Source organism: Nesoenas mayeri (assembly GCF_963082525.1).
Source record: "Nesoenas mayeri genome assembly, chromosome: 3".
Classification (NCBI taxonomy): Eukaryota; Metazoa; Chordata; class Aves; order Columbiformes; family Columbidae; genus Nesoenas; species Nesoenas mayeri.
In genome coordinates this window covers 78,594,854-78,618,973 of record NC_137544.1, presented here as the reverse complement: position 1 = coordinate 78,618,973, position 24,120 = coordinate 78,594,854, and the positions used below count along the sequence as shown (strand labels likewise).

At 40.7% G+C, this 24,120-nt stretch overlaps 2 protein-coding genes and 1 long non-coding RNA gene across 3 annotated transcripts; 2 read left to right on the top strand and 1 right to left on the bottom strand.

Annotated features, from left to right (window-relative positions):
• Window positions 1-287: 287 nt before the first annotated feature.
• On the top strand, window positions 288-8,120 carry RBM34 (RNA binding motif protein 34). Its single transcript, XM_080341985.1, has 10 exons — window positions 288-479; window positions 961-1,103; window positions 2,486-2,705; window positions 3,294-3,353; window positions 3,905-3,948; window positions 4,643-4,726; window positions 4,948-5,011; window positions 5,103-5,145; window positions 6,557-6,675; window positions 7,381-8,120. The coding sequence occupies exons 1-10, from the start codon at window positions 312-314 to the stop codon at window positions 7,693-7,695; spliced, it is 1,260 nt and encodes a 419-aa protein (XP_080198111.1). The 5' UTR covers window positions 288-311; the 3' UTR covers window positions 7,696-8,120.
• On the bottom strand, window positions 3,369-6,691 carry LOC308038997. The gene is made up of 3 exons (XR_013921977.1): window positions 6,551-6,691; window positions 5,471-5,763; window positions 3,369-3,556 (listed from the first exon to the last, which is right to left on the bottom strand). It is a non-coding gene; the product is annotated as an uncharacterized lncRNA (long non-coding RNA).
• An 83-nt stretch (window positions 8,121-8,203) lies between the features above and the next one.
• TOMM20 (translocase of outer mitochondrial membrane 20) lies at window positions 8,204-16,211 on the top strand. Its single transcript, XM_080341986.1, has 5 exons — window positions 8,204-8,404; window positions 13,438-13,484; window positions 14,195-14,276; window positions 14,558-14,700; window positions 15,802-16,211. Exons 1-5 carry the CDS (start codon window positions 8,281-8,283, stop codon window positions 15,844-15,846), a joined length of 441 nt encoding a protein of 146 aa, XP_080198112.1. The 5' UTR covers window positions 8,204-8,280; the 3' UTR covers window positions 15,847-16,211.
• Window positions 16,212-24,120: the final 7,909 nt, after the last annotated feature.

Here is a 24,120-nt window from a genome sequence, read left to right as displayed (position 1 = left end):
TGCACGTGTCGGCATCGCCGCTGGGCCCGCAGCAGGCCCGGCGGAACGAGCAACCGCGCGCCTGGGAACAGCTGCCGCCGGCGACCCCAGTGCGGCCGCGTCTCCGGGGCGCGGCGCGGGGCACGTGTCGGGCGGGCGCTGCGGCGCTGCTTCCCGCGCGCCGGGCGGCCGCGGTACCGACCTCCGGTCCCGACCCCCGGCCCCTCACCGGCCGCGGCGCCCGGCGCCTGCCTCCCGCCTCCTGCGGCCGGCCCCGCGCGCCGGAAGTGACGCGCGTGAGCCCGTTCCCCTCGGTCAGGTGGCGAGCAGCCATGGGCCCCCGCCGGAGGGGCGCGGAGCCGCGGGAGCTGGCGGCGGAGGAGCGGTACGTGGTGGGGCAGGTGGTGAGCAGCCTCTGCCCGGGCGGGGCCGCCGCCGCGCCGCTCGCCCGCCTCTTCAGCGCCGCCGCCGCCCCGCCGGTGCTCGTGGCCGTCACGGGGGTGAGTGCTGCGCCGTGAGTGCCCTGCCGGGATCCGGGGCGGCGCTCCCGGCTGGGCGGCGGGGGTGTCGGTGGCGGTCTGTCCTGCCTGCGCCTTGGTGCCCGGGAGGGGCCGAGTGGCGGCGCTGGGCGGCTGGCGGGGGCGGGCGGCTCCCCATGGGGCGCGGGAAGCCGGGAGCTGCCTCCCGGGAGAAAAGCGTTGGAGCGCCGGGCCGCTGGTCGCCAAGCGCTGTGCCCTGGGGATCCCCGCGGGGCGGGGCGGGACGGGCCGTGACGAGGGTGGGTGAGCGGGTGACACCAGCGGGCTGGGAGCGCCGCTGAGCGGGCAGAGCTGGGTGCCGGAAGCACCGCTTCTTGCGGCTGATGGCTTCTGTTACTGGTGTTCCAAATAAATTACAATATGTAAAATCATTGTAGGGCGTTTCTAGAATTTTGTCTTTCTCAAGCGTTTTTTTTTGTGTGTGTGTGTTTGTTTGTTCTAGCAAAATAAGAAAAGAAAGCCTACAGAAGAAGTGGAGAAAGTGTCAGAAGACCAGAGCTCATCTGTCATACAAGAACCTCCTATAAAAGCAAAGAAAGCCAGAAAAAAGGAACTTTCAAAAGCAGAGAAAAAATTGGCAAATAGGTGAGGTAGATAATACCTTTTTATCCTAAAGTTTAAAAAACAAAACCAAACAACCATGTCTAGATTAATCATAAGATTATCAGTTCAGTGAAACAATAAAGTTCTGTTCTACTATTGGTCTTGAGCCTTGCGTATAAGAAGATTATTTTTAAGAAGTTGGTGAAAATTTTCTGCAGTTTGCTTCAGAAGGTAGTACATATTTACAGCTTCTTGAAGATCTTGTTGTGAAATGCAAAATCCCTGTTACAGAGCTAACAGGTCTAAACGTTGTAGATTTAGACAAAAAGTTCTCTCTGGTATGGGATGATGCCTTCTAACTTTAGTGGCTTTATCCAGCAGACCTGCAGTCAGAGGAGCGGTTTCTGCGTGAGCAAGGTACCAGGCTGTTAGTTGTCCTTATCACGCTTCCCTCCACTGTGATGCAGAAAGACACTGTTACTCTGTCCTCGTAAACAGACAGGGTTGAACCAAGCAAGACACTGTCAGTACAGACAGGAAATGAGTCTCTGTGCAATTAAGTCTGGATAATGAAATTGGCTTCGTTGTGGTTCAGAGCTAACACCTCTGTGTACTGGGTTGCTGGCGGGGAGAAGGCAGAGGAAACTGGGAGTCAAATTGAGCCTGGGAAGAAGGGAGGGCTGGAAGGAAACTGTTTTTTTAAGATTTGGATTTGTTTCTCATTATCCTACCCTGATTTGATTGGCAATAAACTAAATTACTTTTCCCCAAATTGAGTGTGTTTTGCCTGTAACGACAATTGTAAGTGATCTCTCCCTGTCCTTATCTCAACCCATGAGCCAGAGTGCCTTTGTGGGCACCAGGGTCCACCCACCACACTCTGACACCGTGTGTTGCTGCATCTTCTACACCTGCAAAACTTTTGCGTGCTGTTTTGGTTTCAGCAGTGTTCCAGAGGCTTCTTCAGATCAGCTTGTTGTTTGTGCTGCTATTGTTATGTTGTTGTTATGGCAAGTTTGGATAGGTAAGAGATTTGTTAGTGCATGGATGGCTCCCAAAGGACTGTTGGTTGTGAGTGCCCTGGATACTGGGAAGAATTAAATCTCTCCTTAGGTCTACTGTGCCAAGATGAGGGTTTTTTTCCATTCAGTTTTAGAGGATATTGAATTACTTAATTCTGAATGACTTCTTTATTACTCCTACTAAACATTGCAGCGTCTCGGGGACAGCAAATCATTTTCCATGTTACAGAGTGGTCAGATACGTTTGTTTAATGCATAATAAGCAAAGTAATATTTGAAACGTTATGTTGAACATAATAATTTAAAATATGTTAAAATATTTATCTTAGAGGCTTCAATTATTTGACCTCAAAACCTCTGTTTTTTTTCCCTGTTAATTATAATTTGCTTGTCTTTACTAAGAGAGAGTGCTTTGGAGCGGGCAGATGAAGAGGAGGAGCAAAAACTGTTTCAAAACAAAGTGAAGCAAAAAAAAGGGGCTTCTCGTGCCATCACCAAAAGTGTTGTTAATTCGGATACAGGCACTACTGTAAAACAAAAACAGGAAAAAAAGGTGGCTGATGAAACGGTAAACAGAAGAACAGTGTTTGTTGGGAACTTGCCTGTCAACTGCACTGCTCAGGTATGTGAGTGCATTATGTCAGCTAAAGGAGCGGAAACAATTTCAGCAGCCCTTAGTTTGAGGGGATGTTTCCAGCTGAGAAATCACACGTATTTGTGACTAAAGTTGCTTTTTGGGAAAGTAGGAAATAACGCTCGTTATCAGAAACCATCAGAGGCAATCCCTTTTATTTTACTGGAGTTAGGCTTTTTACAGCAGTGGATGCAGTTGCTCTTTCTGTAGTAGAATTGGTTAGTTTCTTTTTCAATTAAAAATTACTTAATAAATGAGACCTACAATTACCAAGTCTGCTTTAAATTTTGAATGCAAATAACACTTCATATTATTACATTAATTATGTTAAATTCATACTTTCTTCTGTAGTAAGGGGTACAAATTCAGTTTTGGCAATCTGCAGAATAAGAAAACTGCCACAGGAAACACAGAAACAATTACAAATTACTTGCGTATTTTTAGTAGCCCTTTAATGGACCTTGTATAAGTAAAATGAAAATAGCGTAAACCCATCTTACTAATAAATGTTTAACATTAATTGTTATTGCCATGATGAAAAAATATATTGAATTTTTTTAATATCTCCCTCTTTAGGAGCTGAAATCTCTTTTTAAAGAGTATGGACAAATAAAATCCATTCGATTCCGCTCTTTGGTAGGTTATTTCCCCTAAGGCTATATAACAAAATTATGTTTCTGATCTTAAAGGGTAGTATTCCTTAGTTGAGAAGCAGGTTTGGGTGTGTATTTTTTGCCATTAGAAGAATCCCTGGAGATTTTACCACAGATGCATCTTTCCTTTCATCACATTTTACTCTTCCTGTAGCAGCAGCTGATACTATCAGAGCTGTATTTTCTCTGTAAGAAGAATGCTTTCATTATTGCTTGTTTAGCTAAGGTATTACCTTTGCTACTCATAGTAGCAAAGACACATTGATTGTAAATCTGTGTAGTCTGTAAAATAGTTAAAGATAACAGCTTTGGAACTCAAGAAATGCGACAGATGAAGTCAAAGCAAGCAACCTAATTCTGAACTCTTTCTAGGTCATCTCTAGGAATAGCCAGTTACATAATTTGCTCACTCTATTGGCTACATTGCTTTGGGTGGGAACGGTACCTGTTTGAATTCCTCTTTGTTATCAAGAACAAATATTTGAGATAAAATGACACTAGGCCCACTTAACAAAAGCTCTTTTTATCTTAAAGGTTCCAGCAGAAGAGACTTTATCCAAAAAGTTAGCAGCAATAAAGTAGGTTCCTCTTGTGGATTTTGCGCTTTATTTTTCAAGGCAAAAATAAATTTTAATGTGTTGGTTGTTACATATTTGGCTACATTATTTTTTTAATTTTGTTTTTCTTTGACTTTTAAAATAATATTTAAATTATATAATTAAATTATATTTAAAATATATATTATATTATATTAAATGATATATTAAAATTATAAAAATATATTTTATATTTAATTATATTATATATATTTAAATTATATTTGACTTTTTAAACTAAATATATAAATTATATATTTAAATATATTTTAAATATTATATTATATTATATTATATTATATTATATTACATTATATTATATTATATTATATTTTTGTAAGTTTTCTTGACAAGTGAAAAAGAATTATGTGCCAGTATACTAGTAAGTAATTTGTTGTCTTAGGTTGCTTTTCCTATATTTTAGGAAGGAGGAAGATGCTAATTGTCTTTAATTCCTTTGGGTTTTTATGAGTTGAGGAGGCTTGGTCAGGGTGCATGTACAGCCTGCATTACATGTACAGTGAGACTCGCTTGGGCATACAGGGCTGGCTTGACCTTGAAAAGAAATGAAGTTGTTACTGTGCTTGAGACAAGATGAGTCATAAATGTGTTAAACAGGAAGTGCTTGTGCACTGCACACCGTCAGATTTAAATGTGCACTTTTTTTATGTTCCAGGCATAAGGTGCACCCTAATGTGAAGTTCGTTAATGCTTATGTTGTATTTAAGGAAGAATGTGATGCCATTAAGGCTCTAAATGAGTAAGTAGTCTCCGTTTTGTTCCTCATTCCCTGTTGAAGAGGTGGATTTACAGAGTGTTAAAAGATAAATTTAAACTACTTCCTCTCTTTTGCTTGAATCAGAATAAAGTGGGTTTTTTTTCAAACTTAAAAGTAAATTTGCTTTTGGAATAATATTATGCAGTGACACTGTAAATTAAGTAACATTTATTAAAAACACTTTTTCCTTTTGGCTACAAAAGAAACGGAACAGAAATTGCTAGAGGATTTCACATCAGAGTTGACATTGCATCAAAAACCAGTTCAGTAAGTAAGATGTGTGACTAGAAAACACCTTTGCTGTTTGTTTGTTTTCAGTATAAATAACTCCGTGTCTTGGATCTCTTGTTTTCTTTAGCATGACAATAAACGATCTGTATTCTTGGGAAATCTCTCATATGGTAAGTCTAAAATTGATTGTTATGCATTGTTATTTAACATTTATAGAATATGTTGACATTAGGGTTTTTTAATGTATTGATATTTAGGGTAGCATGTTTAGGTATCTAAGTATCTTTTGCTGGAATTAGCTTTTAAATAGTTTTATTTTTTAACTGAAACACCTAAAGGGATTGTACGTTTCTGGCAAGTTCTGCAGATTGTTTTCTTTATTGTAGCTAGAACTGCAAGCAATGTTAGTTCTTGTTGTGGCCTGATGTTTTTTAAATAAATACGACTAAACTGCATAAGCCATACCTTTCTAAACTGTTAAGCATGTGCTGGTACCTGTTTGTGAACTGCTTCCAAGGGATACACAGTGATGGCTTTTCATTTTGATACTGTCTGTGAGCCCCAGGGTGAGTGACTCTGTCCAGGCAGCTGTTGGCAATCGGTTGTTACCCATGTGTAGGTGCAGGTCAGCGCTTGATGAATGTTCAGCTCCTTCTGAGTAGACTGTAGAGCAGATGAAGGGTTCACCATCAGGTGTGGTCCACATGAGGGTGTTGATTGAGTCAGGATGCTTGGGACAAGCCTGATGTGTAGACCTTGTGTCAGTACTGTATGTTCCACTGTGCATCCTGCAGGAAAAAGGGTTTGGACATTTGCAGTGCTCTGTAAATGACTTGAGCCGCTTGAACTTTTTGCAGCACATCTAAGTCCTATTGCTGTAACTAAACCTGTACTGTTAATTTCAGCCCCTCCCCCCCTTAGCATAGGTATGATTATATCTGTGTAAAGGGATTTACCTTTTCTATACAGAAAAGAGAATAACCTGTATTTTTGTGTTGGCACATCACACTTGTCTGTTCACATAGGCGTGAGATTGACAAAGCCTCAGACATGCACTTGTTACCAGAATAATTGTGTAGCAACTGTGGTTAGAATCTATAAATCCATCCTCTTCCATTCAGCTAAAATTCAGTGTTTAGTCAGTGAGTGTTAGACTTTAAGAACTGCCAGCTCAAGCTCTTTATCAGCAGCATTAATTCTTAGAGATTCTGGCATAAGAGGGAACTACAAAATTGTAGCATGAATCTTAATTTCTCCTATGTTCAAACCATAAAAAAGATTATTTGAAAAATTTATTTTGGTCTTTACCTTCATTCTCCTTTGTGACTTATATTGTGCTCCTCAAAGCTAGAGAATCCACAGCTGTTCACATAAATTGCCCTTTATAAAGTCTGCATAGGTAACTTGCTGGAATTTTTCGAAACCACTGATATTTGTGAACCTATATGTATATATTTATTAATATATATCTTTAAATTTATATGCTGCACACCTGAATTGGTAAATATAAATATTTGGATTTGGGCCAGGCTTGTAAAGCTGTGTGTCTGACTGAATCCGTTTGGTTGTGCTTACCTGCAGACATCAGCAATGATGCCGTGCGAGAGCACTTCGCTGTCTGTGGAGAAGTGGTAGCTGTGCGGATTGTGAGAGACAGAAAGACCGGCTTGGGTAAAGGCTTCGGCTACGTTCTCTTTGAGGTATGTGTGAGTGTTGTGCGCCAGGACGCTGGGAGTTCTTCAAAATCTGAATTGGGATTTTCCTTTATGGCCTTTTAATTTTTTTCCTTTCTAAATTTTTTAAAAATATTTTTTTAAATGGGTATATGACGTTAAATGGTAGCATTGCTGTGTATTTTAAAAGCAGCTTGGAAGACCAGTTCTGTGGAAGCAGATACAAAGCAAACTGGTTTAGGCTGTGTACAAAGAAAACTTGTAAAACATTGGGGTGAAAAAAATGAGACACAGATGAGTTCACTTGGTGTAACTGCAACGTTCTCCCATTTCTTGAATGTAAAAATACAAGTGGAATTTTTTCCTGTAGCCCATTTGCAGATTCAGTACAGCTTGCTTTCTCATGGCAATGTCCCCACCTCATCTTCTGTAGTTGACTTCTGGCAGCCCAATACCTTTTTTCACCAGTTTCTCCTTCATCTGTGTTTCAGTGTTTTGCATCTCATGTAAGCTGTTTCATAGCCCATTTTCAGGTAGCTGTGCCCACGTGAGCTACGTGGGCGTGCTGGTCTTTTTGAGCAGAGCAGAGATCTTGTGTCATTTAATAAATAGAGCAGTTTGAGCACTTTTTGTTGTTAAAATCTTGCTTATGAAAATTAAAGAAAGGCAACTATTTATTTGAAAGTAATCAACTGGAAGTCATGCTTTTAAACTGAACGTCTGCTCTTGCAGAATACAGATGCTGTACATCTTGCTCTGAAACTCAACGACTCTGTTCTGATGGGAAGAAAGATAAGAGTGAAACGCTGTGGAGACAAGTGGAAAGCGCCACAGAAAAGTCCAAATCAGTCTCGTGCTCCTAAGGACAGAGTTGATGCCACATCAAAAAGCAAGAAGTGCTCCAATGATTCATTTGTTGGTGAAAAAGCAACCCCACTGAAGAAGAGCACCAAACCAAAAAGACTAAAAACTACTCCTAGGAATAAAGCTGGGAAAAACAAACAGTCTTTTGATAAACAGCAAACGTATAAAAGTGTTAAAGATTGATTTATACAAGAGTGTTCTGTCATAAATTCTGTCCGTAGTTGTTCCTGCTGTTCATCCCGGGGCTTTCGGCTTCTCCCAAAGGCAGCAGGAGGCGTCCTTACCCAGATAGTGGGGTTTTGTTTTGTTTGTTTGTTTGGTGTTTTTTTAATTGTTAAGCTTCAGCGTTCAGGATTTTGACGGCCTGGGCCAGGAGACCCCGGCTCCCGTACGGCGGCGTTAGAGCCGCGCCGGCCCGTCCCGCCCGGCAGCCGGCGGTGCCTGCCCGGGGCGGGAGGCGGCCGCGGTGCCGCGGGGGCCTGGCGCCCGGTGCGCTGCCCTGAGGCCCAGCTCTGTCGCCTCACGGAGCGCGGTCCGGCCGCGCTTCCCGGCTCCCCAGCCCCAAACGGGGCGGGAGGCCGCGCTCCCTCCCCGCAGGCACTGGAGGAGGCACCCTCTGCCGCCGCTGGCTGATGACGTCACCGGAAGCCAGGCAGAGTCCTTTCTGGCTGCCCGTTCGCTCCAAGGTGCCTGCGGCTCTGGGCGCCGGCCGCGCGGCGGGAGGGAGGGGGCGGGGGGCGGCGGGACCTTCCCTCGGCGCCGGGCACGATGATGGTGGGAAAGACCAGCGCCATCGCGGCGGGGCTGTGCGGGGCCCTGTTCATCGGCTACTGCATTTACTTCGACCGCAAGAGACGGAGCGACCCGAATTTCAAGAACCGGCTGCGGGAACGTGAGTATCCGAGCCGCCTACTCCCTGCCCTTCCCCCGTAACGGCCGTTTCGGCGGCCTCCAACCGCCGCTGCAACTGCCGGCCCGCGCGCGGGGGGCGGGAGGGCGGCACGTGGCGCCTCCGCAGCGCGCTCCTGCCCCCGCCCCTCCCCCCCCTGCTTCCCCAGCCGCCCGGGGGCAGCGGCCCGGCCTGCGCGGCGCCTTCCCGCAGCCTCCGCCGCCCCTTCCCGCAGCCTCCGCCGCCGCGTGCCCGCGGTACCGGGCGGGAAGGGCGGGAGAGGGGCCTGGCGGGATGGAGGGGGCGGCCTTCGCGCGGCTGCGCTTGTGCGAGGCAGCCCCGATCCCGCTGCTGGCTGCCGCTCGTCACCCTTTGCCCAAAACGGAGGGACGGGGCGTCTTGTCGGGTCTCGTTTTCTGGAATTGGTGTAGTTATTGGGTAACTTGCGGTTTTCGCATCAGAAGCTTTCCCTGGAAATAATTCACCTCCCTCCCCTTTTTTTTTTTAATCTTGTTATCCCACGCACTCAGACATACTATTATCACCGTATAGGTGACTACATTTTTATTATTATTATTATTTTGGAAGACTGTCAGGTAAAACAACGTGATCTCTTACATTGAAGTCGTTGCTGTGGTAAGGCAAGAGCTGGTTGCAGGCCTCAGGTATTTTATCTGCTGCATTCTTAACCCTCCTGGCAGCTCTCTTATTAGCTTCCAGGATAAGAATGAATGCCAGAGAAAACTGTTGATTAATCCAAAATGTAGAGCTTTTCTCCCGTGGCTCTTCATTATTTCACATCCCCAACATTTATTTAAATTACTTAGTAATTATTAAAGGTTTTAAATGTAACTGTAAACGTGAGTACTCAAGGCACTCAAAATCATCTGATGTACTCAAATGAATCATTAGAAATAAGCTGGTGTTTGTTGTGCTGGGTTGTTTCTATTGTGGGAATATGTATAGTATTTCTTTGATAACTAATATGAAGATAAGAAATTACTATTAAAGCAAGCTTTCCCAGCAGGTTAACATAACATGATCAGCAGTTTCATGGATAGAAGAGTCAATAACTAGATGGGTTAAGAATGAATATTTACCTGATAATGTTTAAATGTAACTTAAACACTTCGATTCTGTCTTAATGGATTGAATTGTTGAATGATCAGTGTTGTTGCTTAACAGCATAATAGTTCCACTTTTTGTAAGCTCTTCCACAGCAAACTGTGTCTTTTGAATACTTCATCTTCAGGCCCTTGCTCATCATGTATGTAGCATCTTAGGTGCATAGTCTTTGTGGGACTTTCAAGTACTTTTTGACTTGCAGTGCAAGTCATTAGTTGGGAATTTGTAGTATAGTAAATCGGTATGTGCTTGCCTTGCACACGCAAATTTGATTGCTGGCAGTATGGCTGGCCATGTTCTTTTTATGATGTTGAATATGTAATACAGAAAATAATGGTTTACACAAGATTTTTGTGGAAGCGCTGGAAGTGATTTTTGCATCCCGTTGTTTTAATTATGTGAGCTTCTATCCAGTGATGTTCTGAATAAACCTTAGACTTGCTCTCATTAAGAATTAACATTTTCTTAAAAGTGGAAAACCATTGTGGTTTGATAGAGGGTGGCTGTTGTCATTTGGAGAGCATCACTGTGTGATGGATGATCCTTGGACCTGATACACTGGGCTGCTTTTAATTGTAAGGCTTTAGATAATAATGATTAATTCAATTTTTATTTTTTAGTACTGTAGCTGATTCTTTAGTATGAATACTTCTGTAATGGTGCCACTGATCTGATTATTGCAGTGTTTTTACTGTTGGAAAGTAAGGCTTGAACTGCAAAGTATTTGATAAGAAAAGGTCAAATGCAGCAACCATTGCAGTTCTTATTGCAGGCAATAGTAGGGGTATTTGATGAAAACTTGTAGAAGCCACCTTTACAACAGATCTTCTCCAGCAGCACTCTTAGGATAAGATTTTTTTTTTCAGCCTCTATGATGAAATGTCACCAAAATTTGGGAAGGATGGGAGATCTCACATGTCAGTGAGTTGCCTGTTGTATTTGGTCAAGCACACACTGACAAATGAAGAACCAGTATTTTTTTTTGCCATCCCAGTTATACTGTGCATCTCTTTGGGCTGTGTTAGGACCAAAGTTTTTGTTACAAAGCCCCATCATAAAAATGAGGTGGCCAGATTCAGGTTTCAGGGGGAAAAAAAAAAGTGATTTCCTGTGTGGCTTGAAGAACTGCTGGACTTTGATTTTCCAGATCGTTTAATCTTATTTATTTAGCAGGTTTTGTGTTATTTTAGGTTTTTGTGTTGCTGGTTTGGGGGTATGTCCATATTTAATCTTGGGATCAAAAGATAGCAAACATCTATAAGCCTCTGGAGCTGCTTAATCTCCACAGCTATATTTTATGATAAGATTTTAGATGCATTTACTATTCATGCTATTGAATGTATAAACCAGAACTGTTCTGTATGCAAGTACAGACATGAGTATCTTCGTTCAGAGGCAGCCAGAATTTCTGATGATGTTGAGCTTGGCCTCAGAGCACCTTCTTCCTGGAGAGCTGAGTGAGAGGAGAGCAGTGGGCAGACTTCATGGGTGGGAGCTGAAGATGTGAAGGACTCTTCGATTCTTTCTGCCTGTTTGTGGAACCAGTTGTGAAGATGCTGGGGCAACTCGAGGATTTTTGCAACCCGTGCCAGAGTGTCAGGTTCTCCACTGGTTCACATTTGGAACTTACTCGCTGTGAACAAGAGCTGTGCCTGAAGGGCCTGCACATCACGTGCAGTTTAAAAGCTGCAGTTTAGATTTCTGTTTTTGGATAGATGCACATGCATTTCTCTATTAACTGAGATTCCTTCTATGAAAGATTGACCTCCCCATTTTTAAAATGTAATAATGTCTTTAGAAAAGAAGGAAGTTTTTCATTTTCTTGGAGGTTCCTGAGGGAAAACAAAACATGTTTTGGATATTTTGGGGTGTTGTTTCCCCACCCAAGCCCTCGCTTTTTGCTTGTCATATTACAAATGAGACTTCTGGCAGTTGTTGCCAAGGTGTTTTAAAACTAGTGTTACAAGCCAATATGGGAAGAATTCATAAATACTCTTTAGAGCTATTTGGTTTTTGTAATTGTCTGAGCTAGTGGGCCTGTAAAAACATATTAAGAAGAAGAAAAATTGCATAGTAGTCAGACTTTGAAGATTCTGTAGCTCAGTGTTCAGTTTTAAAATCTTGATGAATCTTCACATTCCTTTACTACTGTCAGATTAAAGTATATGATTTCATATGAGTGTGATCAGTGGTTGAAAGCTTTTATTAAATAGTTTTATTTACCTGCCTGTCTTTTTTTTCTTTATCTCTGAATGCTTAACCTGGTGACTGATACCTGTTGTAATATTTTAGAAAATGTCATACACCAAGAAAATATAATTTTCTCCTGAATATGATGCACCAGTGTTTATCTGTTACTCTTTGTACTTTTCATTGATGTTTTCACTGCATGCACTACAGTTGCAAAGTGACTTGTTTTGATAGTGAAGCATTTCATGTAGTACCTTTTTTCCTATCATTTTTATTTCCTCTTTTATGTATTAGCAAAACCGGTTTGAATAGTAGTGCAGCTTAAAGTTTTGTGCAAATTAGCGCTTCAGCAAACTTGGAGCGAGCCAATTGAAGACACCCACTTTCAAGAGATAAATTCTTTAATATTGAAAGCAACCATAATGATAAAATTATAGTATGCTACAGTTTTACATAATACATTTTTCTGTATCTGATGGAAAATGATGTGCACAGGTCAATAAACTGTAGAAATTCAGGTGCTAGGGCTTTTTAAGGTATTGCAAAAGGTAAAGGAGTGATCCGTGTAGTTAGAATGTGAATTCCCTTTATATAAAGAATACTTGATTTTGCCCATAAATTTTACATGTTACATTATCACTACTAGGAAGTGGTATTATTGAATGTCTTGATCATGTGCAAAATTGGAAATTATTTGCTCATTGCTATTAAAACTGCTAGTAATATTTGGAAGTATTTCCAGCTTGTAAAATTGTCTCAGAAGAAGAACGGCCTTTGTGGCAGTTCTTCTTTATCCACATAGACGTTCACTAAGCAGACACTGAGGATGAATAATGAGAGTACAGTTGTTTAGACATAGGCTGTATTTACAAGTTACATTGATATAACTATTTCATTGATGAACTGGTGACTTACAAAAATGGTTGTTCTAAGGAGATCACTGGTATTACTATAATTATTATTTATGTATGAATAGCTCCTACCATAAAATATCTTTACACCTGCCTAATTGCATTAAAAGCAAGCCATAGATAATTTAATTACACTAGTTTTGTTGGAGTGATACAACTTTATGTTGCAGGCCAACTTGCTCAGGCTGGACAATTAAATCTGTAAATGTTTGTTACGTTTGTAAATCATTGCTTTCCTCAGATTTCAGAAATATATGCTTTAGTATTGCTTTTGCTGTGGGTTGATGAGATACTGCCACCTACTTTAGCCATTCTCAAGTCTTTGCTATAAAGCAGCTGGGAAAGTACACTTAGGTACTGTGCCCTGTTGGTGGTGCACCTCATAGTTCAAACTTAGATATCTTTGACTTGTAGACAGTTCTGTGGCTTATTTTTGTTATTTTTATTTTAATTTTATTGTTAGAAGTCATGTAGAGAAATCCTGTATTACTCTAATTCTCTTTCCTTCTGCATGCCTCGTGTGTGTGCAGTACACTCTGTGGCAGGCCCTGCAAAGTTGGTGTTTACCACAGCCAGCAGGAAAAGAATTGCCATTTTTAGTTGGTGTTCTACTGCCAGCCCTCCTCACACCTCTAAATGATATTCTGTTGCAGAGAGTGGGTGGCAGTCTTGTGTTCAGTCTTCAGCACTTGGAATATATTACCAGTTTCTTATTTTGAAAATGACTTTGTTTTGTTCAGCATTTCAAACTATAATCTGAAGGCTTTTATCATCGCAAATAAAAAATGTAAGATGTTTTTATTCTTACAGGAAGAAAGAAACAGAAGCTTGCCAAAGAGAGAGCAGGGCTTTCCAAGGTAATACTGTGTTCAATAATGCAGTACTATTTTGAAAGATATTTCATTTGTATTATTTGTAAGATTTGTTAAAAGATCTGGTTTGATTCCAGCATTGCAAACACTTCTGCAAATATGCAGTCTTTAGGTTTTTTTTAATGCTCAGAAATAACCATGTGAAATAGTTGTTCCTTTTTTGGGTCAGATAGAGGCCTTGTGCTAGAAAGTACAACACTTACTGTGTGATTTGATGATGCTTTCCTCTTTGTAGTATGTTGAAGGACTTTTCAGACTTAAAACTCATTAATAGGAAGCACGTGTACCTGAACTTCGTATTTTTTTTTGCTATAAGGGTTTGATTCCTTATTGCCAATAGATTGTGGAAAAACAGATAGATTTATGTCAACCAATTGTAAGAAACATATTTGTGATAAATGTAACACACCTTAGAATTTGTTTGCTACAAAATTGTGTACTTAATAACCTGAGTAGAGGTGCTTCAGGCTCTGTCTCTCTGCAGTTTTGTGATGCAATGATATGAGACCCGAGTCTGATTTTCAAAATCATTCTGTATACTTTTAACTTCGTGGTGACACTTTGATTTTTCTCTTGCTAGTTTCAGTGTAATGGTATGGTTATGTGTATGTTTAATTTCAGTTGATAGTGTTTTCTGCTAACTTGTTTACTAACCGATGTTTAAGGGCCAACTTCAGTTTTACTGTATTTTATAGTTGCCTGATCTGAAAGATGCTGAAGCTGTTCAGAAGTTTTTCCTTGAGGAGATTCAGCTTGGTGAGGAACTACTAGCTCAAGGTAATAGCATTTTTATTTTTTGAAGATGAAGCTGTAAAATATTTTTTCTTTACCTTTGCTAGATGGTGGTTTTTAAATACTAAGATCTTTTGGGGAATCAGATTTACCTAGGAAAATCTGTTTACTTGTTTCTAACCTTCTGTGTTCAGAAGATCCAGCAAGGGAGGAGAAAAGTGTAGATTGATTATCAGTATTTTAATCCACTGCTGATGGATGTTTTATGTAAATACTTCACAGTGTGGAAGAAAGTTCATTTCAAAACATTATGATTTGTGGTACAGGTGAATATGAGAAGGGTGTTGATCACTTGACCAATGCCATTGCTGTGTGTGGACAGCCACAGCAACTACTACAAGTTCTACAGCAGACTCTTCCACCACCAGTGTTTCAAATGCTTCTAACTAAGCTCCCTACAATAAGCCAGGTATGTGAAATGTTCCCTATTGTTTTGGTTTGGAAATAATTGAACTACTTCTCTTATCCCCAGTCTTGACTACTGGTTTTTGTAATATGCTTTTTGTGTATGTTCAGTTAGATTAAAATAAGCTTTTTTTTCCACCTAAAACCTTAAGAAGTGTATACGAAAAATACCACGTAGAAAGCAGAGTAAAATAGAAATATAAGACTTCTCTCATGTGTAGGGTATGATCAGCTCTTCTAAAGTAGAGACATCTGACCGCAAGTTCGGTACTATAAGCAGATCCGCTATTTCCCGGCTACAAGTTGGGGGATCAGAAAAGCAGTAACTTCCTTGCACTGGGTCTTGAGTTTCATTTTTTTAATTATATATCTACAAGTGTCTGTAAGTGCTATAAAAATCCATTAGAATTAATCTGTTGCTTTTACTAGCCTGTTGCTTCTAGGCCAGCTATAAACACAAAACGTTAACTAGCACCAGAACGTATGACAGTTTTGGAAGCTTGGGGGTTTCCCTGACAAAAGTGTTTGTAGCTGTGTGTATAAAATGCCCTTCATTTCTAGCCTGAGTACTGTGCAAGTAACATTGGTAATATGCTAGCAGGTGAGTCTGTTGTATAATAAATAATATAGTTTACATTCTTAGCAGTGCAAGGGTACTCCCTGATGGTGTTACCACACATAAAGCAGAGACTCAGTGCTGTGCATCAGTCAGCTCTCTCTACAGCTCAGGTGTGGTTACATTTTGGCTTAAGGTCCATGTAGTTAGTAAAAACATTGAAAAGTGTCAGGTACACAAGACATAAAGTTCTGGGGAAACAATGGAGCAAAAATGTTTCCTTAGAGAACAGTGCCAAAAACCACACAGAGGTCATCACTTGAGGCTGATAGGTTGTTATTTTTCTGACGTTGGCTTTGTTAGGCGTTGCACAGTATGTAATTTCTGTGGAACTGACTTCAAAAACTTATGTCAAATAGATTACCGTTTTTAATCAGTTTGCTCAGTAATCACATTGCTTAATATAGAGTGTAAAATGACATTGCTTGATAATCAGTTGCCTACTGTCAATTTTATGTAATTGTGAATGAGTTTTTCTCCTTCTTACAGAGAATTGTAAGTGCACAGTGCTTGGCTGAAGATGATGTTGAATGAGGTCACACCACAACAGGGGGAAAAAGTGTTTTCTTACCCCAGAAGATGAGCATCAGTAGGGGGATAAAGGGGCAAACATAGTAGTTAATGGACTGTATACCACATCGGGTTCTACCAGAGTTAAAATTAACTTTGTGTAGGTGGGTTTCGCAGGATATTATTTATTATCCCAGTGAAAAGTGTATTTTGATAAGAATTCATTTTATAAATACACTGTGTTGAGTTATCAAAGTATCACTAACTTCATTATTATTAAAATATGCAGTTGTAATGTTGTACATATAAAGACATAAAAGTACGGCCTATTAAAAACCCAATGCTCATTTTTGAAAAAACAAAGTTATGGCAATAAAGATTTATCTGCACTTGTGTGTCCCTATAGTACTACTTTAAATTTCAGAACATTTGAGTGTCAAAGCAAATGATCTAAAAATGACTTAACATTAAAATTAATTTTTAATGTTATACCTGATCTTCCAATGCTTTTAATCAAGTTTAAAACCTTGTGTCATTTCCTAAGAAAATGGATATGTGATCCTTTAAACAGTAACCGATCACCTTAGAAAGAGATGCAAATCAGGATGGTAATAGATGACTGGCTGCAGGAAGAATGGCAAATCCATTTCTGTCAGGAACAATAACATCTAAACTGGTGCAAGTCAAAAGTGTACCTGGAAAACACGAAAGCTCTGTTAATGCAGGTGTCTGAAATAAAACTGTTTGGAATAGAACCTAGGGCAGGTTGTAGGAGCACAAAGGTTGGTGTTTGTTTGAAAGCTTGAAACCTTTTTGCAAGGTAGGCAGTAAACATTTTGGTCCCTGGTCTTCAGAACCATAGGAAGTGGTTGTTAAGTCTTTGGCATTTGCCTTAAAAAATTGCACTGATAAGGTTAAAACAAGGATATCCCCAGGCTAAACTAGCTCAAGCTAATGGAATCATAAAGTTGACGTAAAATATTGTTATTGTGTAATACTGTAAATCTAAACGTAGGTAAGTTTTCCTTTGCAAGTGAAAAGGAGGCAAATAATAGAGAGACTCGAGTAGCAGAAGCATTCTTCTGAAAGCAGGTTTTCCATGGATAGGATGTTCTAAATGTCAAAGCAGATTGGCTTCTTCCGTTCTCTGGTTTTGTGCTATTACCATTCAGGTGGCAGAAGAAACAATTAACTGCAGCTTTATATTTTTGGCATGGTGATTTGTTTTAAGGAGAAGAATGTGTTGAGGTGTCTGTCTTTCAGACCAGCTGGTAGGTTGTGCTAGTGATGCCAGTACATTAGTAGGAAGGTTTTAAGTGTCATAGTCCTAGTAGAAGATACTCTGACAGCACTTTAGCCAACATTCTCATCTGTCTCTGTCTCATTTCAGCCTGGTGTAAGTTTCTGTATAGGCAGATTCTTCAAAATTGTAGCTCTCAATGTTTCAGAAACCGTCTCTCATAGAACTTCTGAGAGGTCAAGTGGATAGTTCATGGCCACCTAGCAGTCAAAACTTGAGTTTAGAAGTAGAAATGGCTCTTACTGAGTCAGTCTGCTTAGATGATTTGCTATGGAAGAGATATTTCCCCGTTACCCCTTGAAAACACGATTTCTCAATATTTGAGGTGCTGTTGAATCTTTCTGTAATGCAATGACTACTGAAGTTAATGTCTGGTACGAACAAAAATTTCTTGAACAGCTGGCTATAGTTTAGTCATTTTGTTGTGCTTGAATTGTTCAGTTAGCATGAAGTAAAGGTAAAGCTTAGTAGTCATAATCTTCAGGTGACAATGCCTGGTTGGCTCTTTTAATTTATTTTAGAGAGACAAAGTTATTCTGCACCTAGAATATGTAATAAAAATACTGTGAAATTGCAGAAGGTTCAATTTTTAATGGATAAAGTGAGGCTTTTTGGGGGGAAGTTTTGTGTTTTAAAAGTACAGAGGAAGAATTCACAGGTTATGCTGACAGAACTGTTCGTGTATTTACCTGCTGTCCTTGCCGGTGGTGGTTGCACCAGTGTGATATCTTCTTGGTTCAGCTTTTAATGTCATCTGAAGGTAAATCAAACTCTTCTACCTTGCCTTGAAAAACAAACCCAAACAGCTTAAGACACAAGTGGCACGCTTCCTTCAAACCTGAACAATTTGCTACACTCTTTGGTATAAATATGACAATTTGAATTCACAGAGCTCTCCTGAACTATGTTTTAGCAAACCTGGGTGTCAATTCTTCTGATTTTGATGAAAGACTTGGGGATAGTATGTCTACAAATGGTCACTGCTTTAATAAACATCATAGATATACATATTATTGTAACCCTTTTTAGTTTTTTTGATCCTGCAAAGATAGATGCAAACAAAATTTTAGATAGCATAGGTTTAAATAAAGCCTTAATTACAAATATGTTATTGTATTTGATAACCCAGAAGTACCTGGTTAACATGCCAGAGCAAGCTTTGATACCTATTTTCAGTGCCTTGGCCAATAGAGTGAGAATGATGACTCCTTTTAACAAGGCATAAGATTTTTTTTTTTTCCAAAAATGTCATCATGAAGCCAATACCTTACAAGCTGAAGACTTGAAGAAACTATCTAAAATAGGAATTAGATGTTACTCCAGCAGTGGCAGGGTGACACTGGTGTAGCTAGCCTGTGCAGCCCACAAACGGCAGAAGCTGTTATTTAGAGCTGGCTTCAGGCATAATCAAAATGCAGGTCATCGGAAGTGCAGTGGTAGTTATGGATGTTATTGCATCAGTAGTAGTAATGCCATTGTATTAGTTGTACGTGCTACCATATTTCTTTTCACCTGTGCAAAGTATAAAAGGTGGAAGTCAGCCATTCTGCTTGTGGATTTGCTGCTTCGGAGCTCACAGCTGCTGGTGAATAAGATCTGTAAGCTTACTTTACTGCAGGTGAAACTCTCCCAGAAAGAGCCATCTTTCCCTGCAGTAGGAACTTAGAGGTGCTAGTTTTACTGGACATCTTGTCATGAAGTCGCTGCCATTTTTCTGATCACTGCTGTAACCCAATAATCATGAACTCTTAAAGGCCTCTGTGCTATAAGCTTTTGACTCCAGCACCCTTCTGTGGTGCTCCAAGAACAAGGCACTTGTTTTCAGCATTAAGAGAATTTCTGGTAAAGGAAATCAGAGGTGTGTTAGTTTTATGTTAGGAATTCTCCTATTATCAGCAGTTACGAGCTTCTCAAGCAGCTTTTATAGAAAAAAAACCCAGCTAGTTTCATGATCGTGCAGGACTACCTTTGATGTCTCACCATTAAGTTTTCTATATAATGGAATCAACTCCAAAACCAGAGTGATCAGGCACACACTGACTCATCTGGCACTAATTTCCTTACCTCGGGGGATGACAGAATATTACTGTTGCCCTTAACTGGAAGTCCCAGCTCTGCTGTGTAGGAAGCAAATCAGCCATCATCAAAGTAAAGTTCCAGCTATTTATGCACCCAGAAGAATCTTTCTAAAGTTTCGTTTGTACATCTGTTGATGGTGTGTTTAAAGTCCCTTAGGCTGAACAGTGGCCCTACATGACCGTTGGGTTAAAATTAGCAGGAGTTAAACTTCAAGGGCATCTTTGAAGTGGCCTCTAAGCGCTTTTAGTCAGTGTTTCAAAGGCGTGTTGTACTGTACACCTGTGCTTCTTCATTTTTAAACATATAGATATGAAAAGGGGTGGTGTGGAAAAAAATTCTTTAGGCTTCTGTTGTACACAAATCTTAGTTTGTTTTTTAATTTCTGTGTTTACACTGACCAGTATGGCTTATGGTCTCCTTTATGCAGTGACCAAAAACCTCTTGGCACAGCAGTCACATCTGGCCAAAAGCCTGTTGCAAAGAGCTTAAACTTGTTCTTGATTCACGTGGACTGGGCTGGCTCTCATCAGAGGTGCTGCAGAAACTGAGCTTCTGGTGCGGGTAACTGTACTTGTTTTCTGCATTTGTACCAAAACAGAGCTTCCCAGAGAAGAAGATGTGGACATCTGATGCTGTTCCCAGAGGGCAGAATTTGCCATGTCCCATGTGAAGCCATAGCTGGGAAGTTTCTGTATCAAGCTGTCCAGCATGCTGGCACAAGCAGCTTTTTCAAAGTACAGTGGTTTCCACATGTTCTTGAAAGGAAAAGCAAGGTTCTCGCTTCTTTCCCCTTTCATTGCCCTTACGCCCTGAGGATGTTCTTGACTCATCTTTGGGGTGAAAGGATGTGGGCTGGTGCTCACCCCCTGTGTGACAGTTGCTGCATGGAGTGTTTCTGCAGCAAGTACAGTGTTGCTACAGCCTGTAAATCTGTCCAGATGGTCCATGCTGTGAGGCAGTTATGAATGGCTTTCATGTATGAAAGTTCTACTGAGCATGAAGGCAGAAAACAGCTGAAGTCACGTAGTTCTGCCTGTTCATAACTCAAACTCTTACAGCTGAAAACTGATTTGCTCACACTATCATTTATTCGAGCAAGTCTTAATCTAAACAGCAGAGGGCAGTTTTGCACACACATTCTGTGCAAGCTCATCCTGCAAAATCCTGATTTTTAGAATCTTCCTGTCTGGTGAGATGATGCAATGCAGCATTTTGTCCAGACAAATTTTGTTCAGTGTATGACATGTGATCAGTGGGGCAGTAGTGGCATGTGTTTCCGCTGATACTTAATTTTGGCTTTTAAAATCCAAATTTAATTTAAATTTTCAATTATTTTTTAAATTTAAATTTTTAAATGTGTGTTTGGTTTGTTGTGATGATGATTAGAAGGATTTCCCTTTTCTTTGTCCCTGAACGCAAACCAGGTATATAGATAAGCCAGCTTAAGCACTGCAGCAAAATGCAACTGAATCTCATTCCCAGGCGTGCAAGAGAAGTGTTTTCCCCCCACCCAGCTGTGATTTTTCTGGGTGAGCTTTGCTAGCTGGTGTGAAAGGAAAGCACCTGTTCACTGCAGTAGGCGTGGAAGAGAAATCTGTATCTTGAGCCTCTGCCTGGAGTTGGATTCTGGCTGTGATGACCTGTGTGAGGAGGGCCAACCCCCCCAAAAAAGGGCAGGATGTTACAGGTTGGTTACAAGATGCAGTTTCCAGTTTTGTTGCTGGTTGAAATTCAGCCTAAGGTGGCAAAATTGGCTCACCCTGTTGCAATCCTGTAGCTGACCTGCAGTGAGCTATTGGGGTCTGCCTCGTGCCTTGGAGGCAGCTATTTGTATTGTAGATTTGGCTTGAGACCAAATCTTAACTAATCCTGTGCCTCTGAAGTGGTTTTTCTCTGCTTCCTGGGGTGTGTTTGCAGCAGGAAAGCTGTACAAGTAAATGGAAGTTTTCAGTCCTTGTAGCTGTCAATCAGCATTTTTCCAAAACATTTGACTTGTTAGTAAGAAATTCTTCAAAGTCTGCTTAAAACATGGCAAGTATCTAGAGGGAGAGCTGCTTGATAAAAAGATACTGTCTCTGCAAACTGTGCTTCTCTGTCCTTGGATCAATGTGAATGTGTTACAACCTGTAAAATAGCCCGGAAGATACAGAAATTTGCTGCAGCAAACCAATCTTTGCCTGTTTTGGCATGTATGTAAAAGAGCATTTCCTGGAGCTCCGAAATAACCTGGTTAGTGTATTTTGTTGTATTTCATATCATTTAATTAGAAGAAATGTACATTCAGCTTTCATGATTAAAATGACAATGATTATTGCACGAATTTGTTAATTATAATGCAATGACTAATTAAATGGAGAAATGGAGAAAAGGGATTCTTGAGCAAGTACGTTCTTTGAGGAACTCTCCTCTGGTGTTTTTAATTGATAATACATGTCTAATCAACTAATAGGAGTACATCATTATTGGTGGGAACATTCTGGTTTTGATGGAAATTTACTTTCACCACACATTTACCTGGTGTAGTATAATTGCTTGGTCATGTAAGTTACCACAATGAAGACTATGAACTCCTAGAACTAAGGAGTTGGAAGTTTATGCTTATATAAAGAAGAGAGCCGAGGTTGCAGCCTCCGTTTTATTGAGTTCTTCTACTTGAGGTGGTTGCTGTGATGACACTCAGCTGAATTTTCGTAACCATGAGATGTTGCTCTTTGGTTTATGTTTCATTTGCTTTTATCTCTCCATCTAAAGCTTTGAGCTTTAACATCGGGCCCCTTGGCCTATGTTGGAAGTTGTCCGACAGAACTAAGGGCCCTTTTCTACTTCTCTATAGGGATGTTATCTACTGGCCATTGGCACTGGCAGAAATCTTAGCATGAAATTATTATTATTACTTCTGTGTCAGCAGAGATGTGTGGCACTCTGAAGAATCTGTCAAGATGAAGTCTGCTTCTGCAAGCTCACAGCCTGCGGTCCTGATCCTGTAATTTATTCTGCACGGTCCTTTCCTCATGGAAACCTAAGCAGTGAAGAGCAGGACATTGGGACAGTGACACAGGAAGGGAGAAGGTAAGGTTTAGGATAGAATTATTGTTTTGGTAGTTATTGAGTGGGTATTTTGTTTATCTGAATTATATATGAAGCTCTAAAGCTCGGTCCTTTTCCACGTCACATTCTTTTTAGACTGGCTGGCTAGTTACTAGTTTCATCAGGAAAAATTAGACCTCCACCAACCATAGACCTGCTTATAAATCATGAAACCTACCCAAAGAAAAAAGAAAGTGTTAAAGACACTCTCTGTAATTGAAAATATTTGAAGCACAACCCTCTCAAACTGAAATAAAGTAACATGATCTGTCGAGCACTGGGTTAATCTGCTGGCAGTCCTGCGGTTCCTAAGTGGCCTCTGCGTTGCAAATGTAAGAAGCAATCCTCCAGAAATCTAGCTTGCTGTTTGGTAGCAACTTTAAAAAGAACTCTGTCTGTTCTGTCAAAACTTAGTCATCAGCCTACAACATAAGGCCTGAAATTCAGTGATACCATCATGCAAATAGGAAAGCGGTGACATAGGTATTTAGCAGGCATAAATAAGGCAAACAGCTTAGAAAGCAATGCAGTGAGTCAGCATCCATCCTAGATGTTGGGCTGCAAACTCTGAATACATGACAACCTGATAAAATGGTTGAAGACTAGAGAGGTGCTGTACTGAGAAAAAGTTATAGCACAGTTTTGAACAGCTGATCCGTCCTTAAAAGCAATACAGCCTTCTAAAGCTTGCTTTTGACACTCAAAGTCCCCTTTGGCTAGAGCAGATGTTATCTGTTGGCCAGGATGGCGCTCTCCTTTTTCTGCATTGGAGCCAGTGTCTGGAAAGGAGAGGAGGACATGCCTGTCAGGAGCTGGCTACATGGTAACCATCTATCCAGAAGATCAAATGATTAGACTGGTGTGTCCTCCCACCCTCAAGAACCAACAGACTCGTTCTTAGTGGGAGCTTGGGAATGTTGGCTTATCTGGCAACCATGGAAGTAAATGCTGATACGATAAATTGGTTTTCTAATACGATAAATTGGTTTTCTAAAGTGCACAGAGACACTGGGATGGAATGTATTGATACTGGGGCAGTATCTTCCCCATACTTTTTCTCTTAAAATGTGAAGCAGGGAAAACAATCGGCTCCTATGTAGAATCCCTCCTTTCATTTTGGTGGTTTCCAGAACGGTGTTTGTTATGAGACTGCCAAGGTCAGGAGCAGTGTTTTCTCTGCTAGGTTGCCCTCAGAATTTTCCATCAGGCCTAATAATATTTGTCATGAGGCTGTAGATCTTTTCACAGATGGGTGTCTCTTACCTTGAGCAGCACATTTTCAATAGAAACAGTGATCTCACTCTGATTTTAAAGAAATTAGGAAACAGATTGCAGTCTGACAGAACCAGCAATGGCTCAGACTCAGGAGATTTCATGGCCTTTCCTTTTTTTTTTATGTTCAAATTCTGCCTTCCCCACTCCTGGTAATGTTGTAGGTCTTGCGTACTTAGTTTCAGGAGGTGACAACACAAACTTTGTTGCTGATTGATGCAGCAGGGATCTTGTAAATTCTGAGTATTCATAGGTCATCATAGTATTTGTAGAGGTCATCACACTGGGATTTTGAAGAAATGATTCACTGATTCAAACAGCATAGATTATCTTCATTTTGGGGAACTTAACTCTATTTTCCTTTCTTCTTGGAAGACCATGTAATTTTTGCTGATATCAAAGAATATCACCCTTGTTGACATGGCTGTTTAGGGCACATGCAATGCAGCTGTGCTCTTGTGAAGCTTCACAGGACTTGGGGACCCAAGACGTGGAGCTAATGATTATTAGCTAGACATACTGTCCTTTGCACCACGGCCAAATGCAGTCTGCTGCTAATC

Bases quoted from the DNA above. Each gene is read 5' to 3' on its own strand.
- RBM34 (XM_080341985.1), top strand. From the start codon at position 312: ATGGGCCCCCGCCGGAGGGGCGCGGAGCCGCGGGAGCTGGCGGCGGAG. The intron at 3,949-4,642 runs GTAGGTTCCTCT...TTTATGTTCCAG, and splicing joins AAAAAGTTAGCAGCAATAAA to GCATAAGGTGCACCCTAATG. The intron at 5,146-6,556 runs GTAAGTCTAAAA...GCTTACCTGCAG, and splicing joins CTTGGGAAATCTCTCATATG to ACATCAGCAATGATGCCGTG.
- TOMM20 (XM_080341986.1), top strand. From the start codon at position 8,281: ATGATGGTGGGAAAGACCAGCGCCATCGCGGCGGGGCTGTGCGGGGCC. The intron at 8,405-13,437 runs GTGAGTATCCGA...TTATTCTTACAG, and splicing joins CAAGAACCGGCTGCGGGAAC to GAAGAAAGAAACAGAAGCTT. The intron at 14,277-14,557 runs GTAATAGCATTT...TTTGTGGTACAG, and splicing joins TGAGGAACTACTAGCTCAAG to GTGAATATGAGAAGGGTGTT.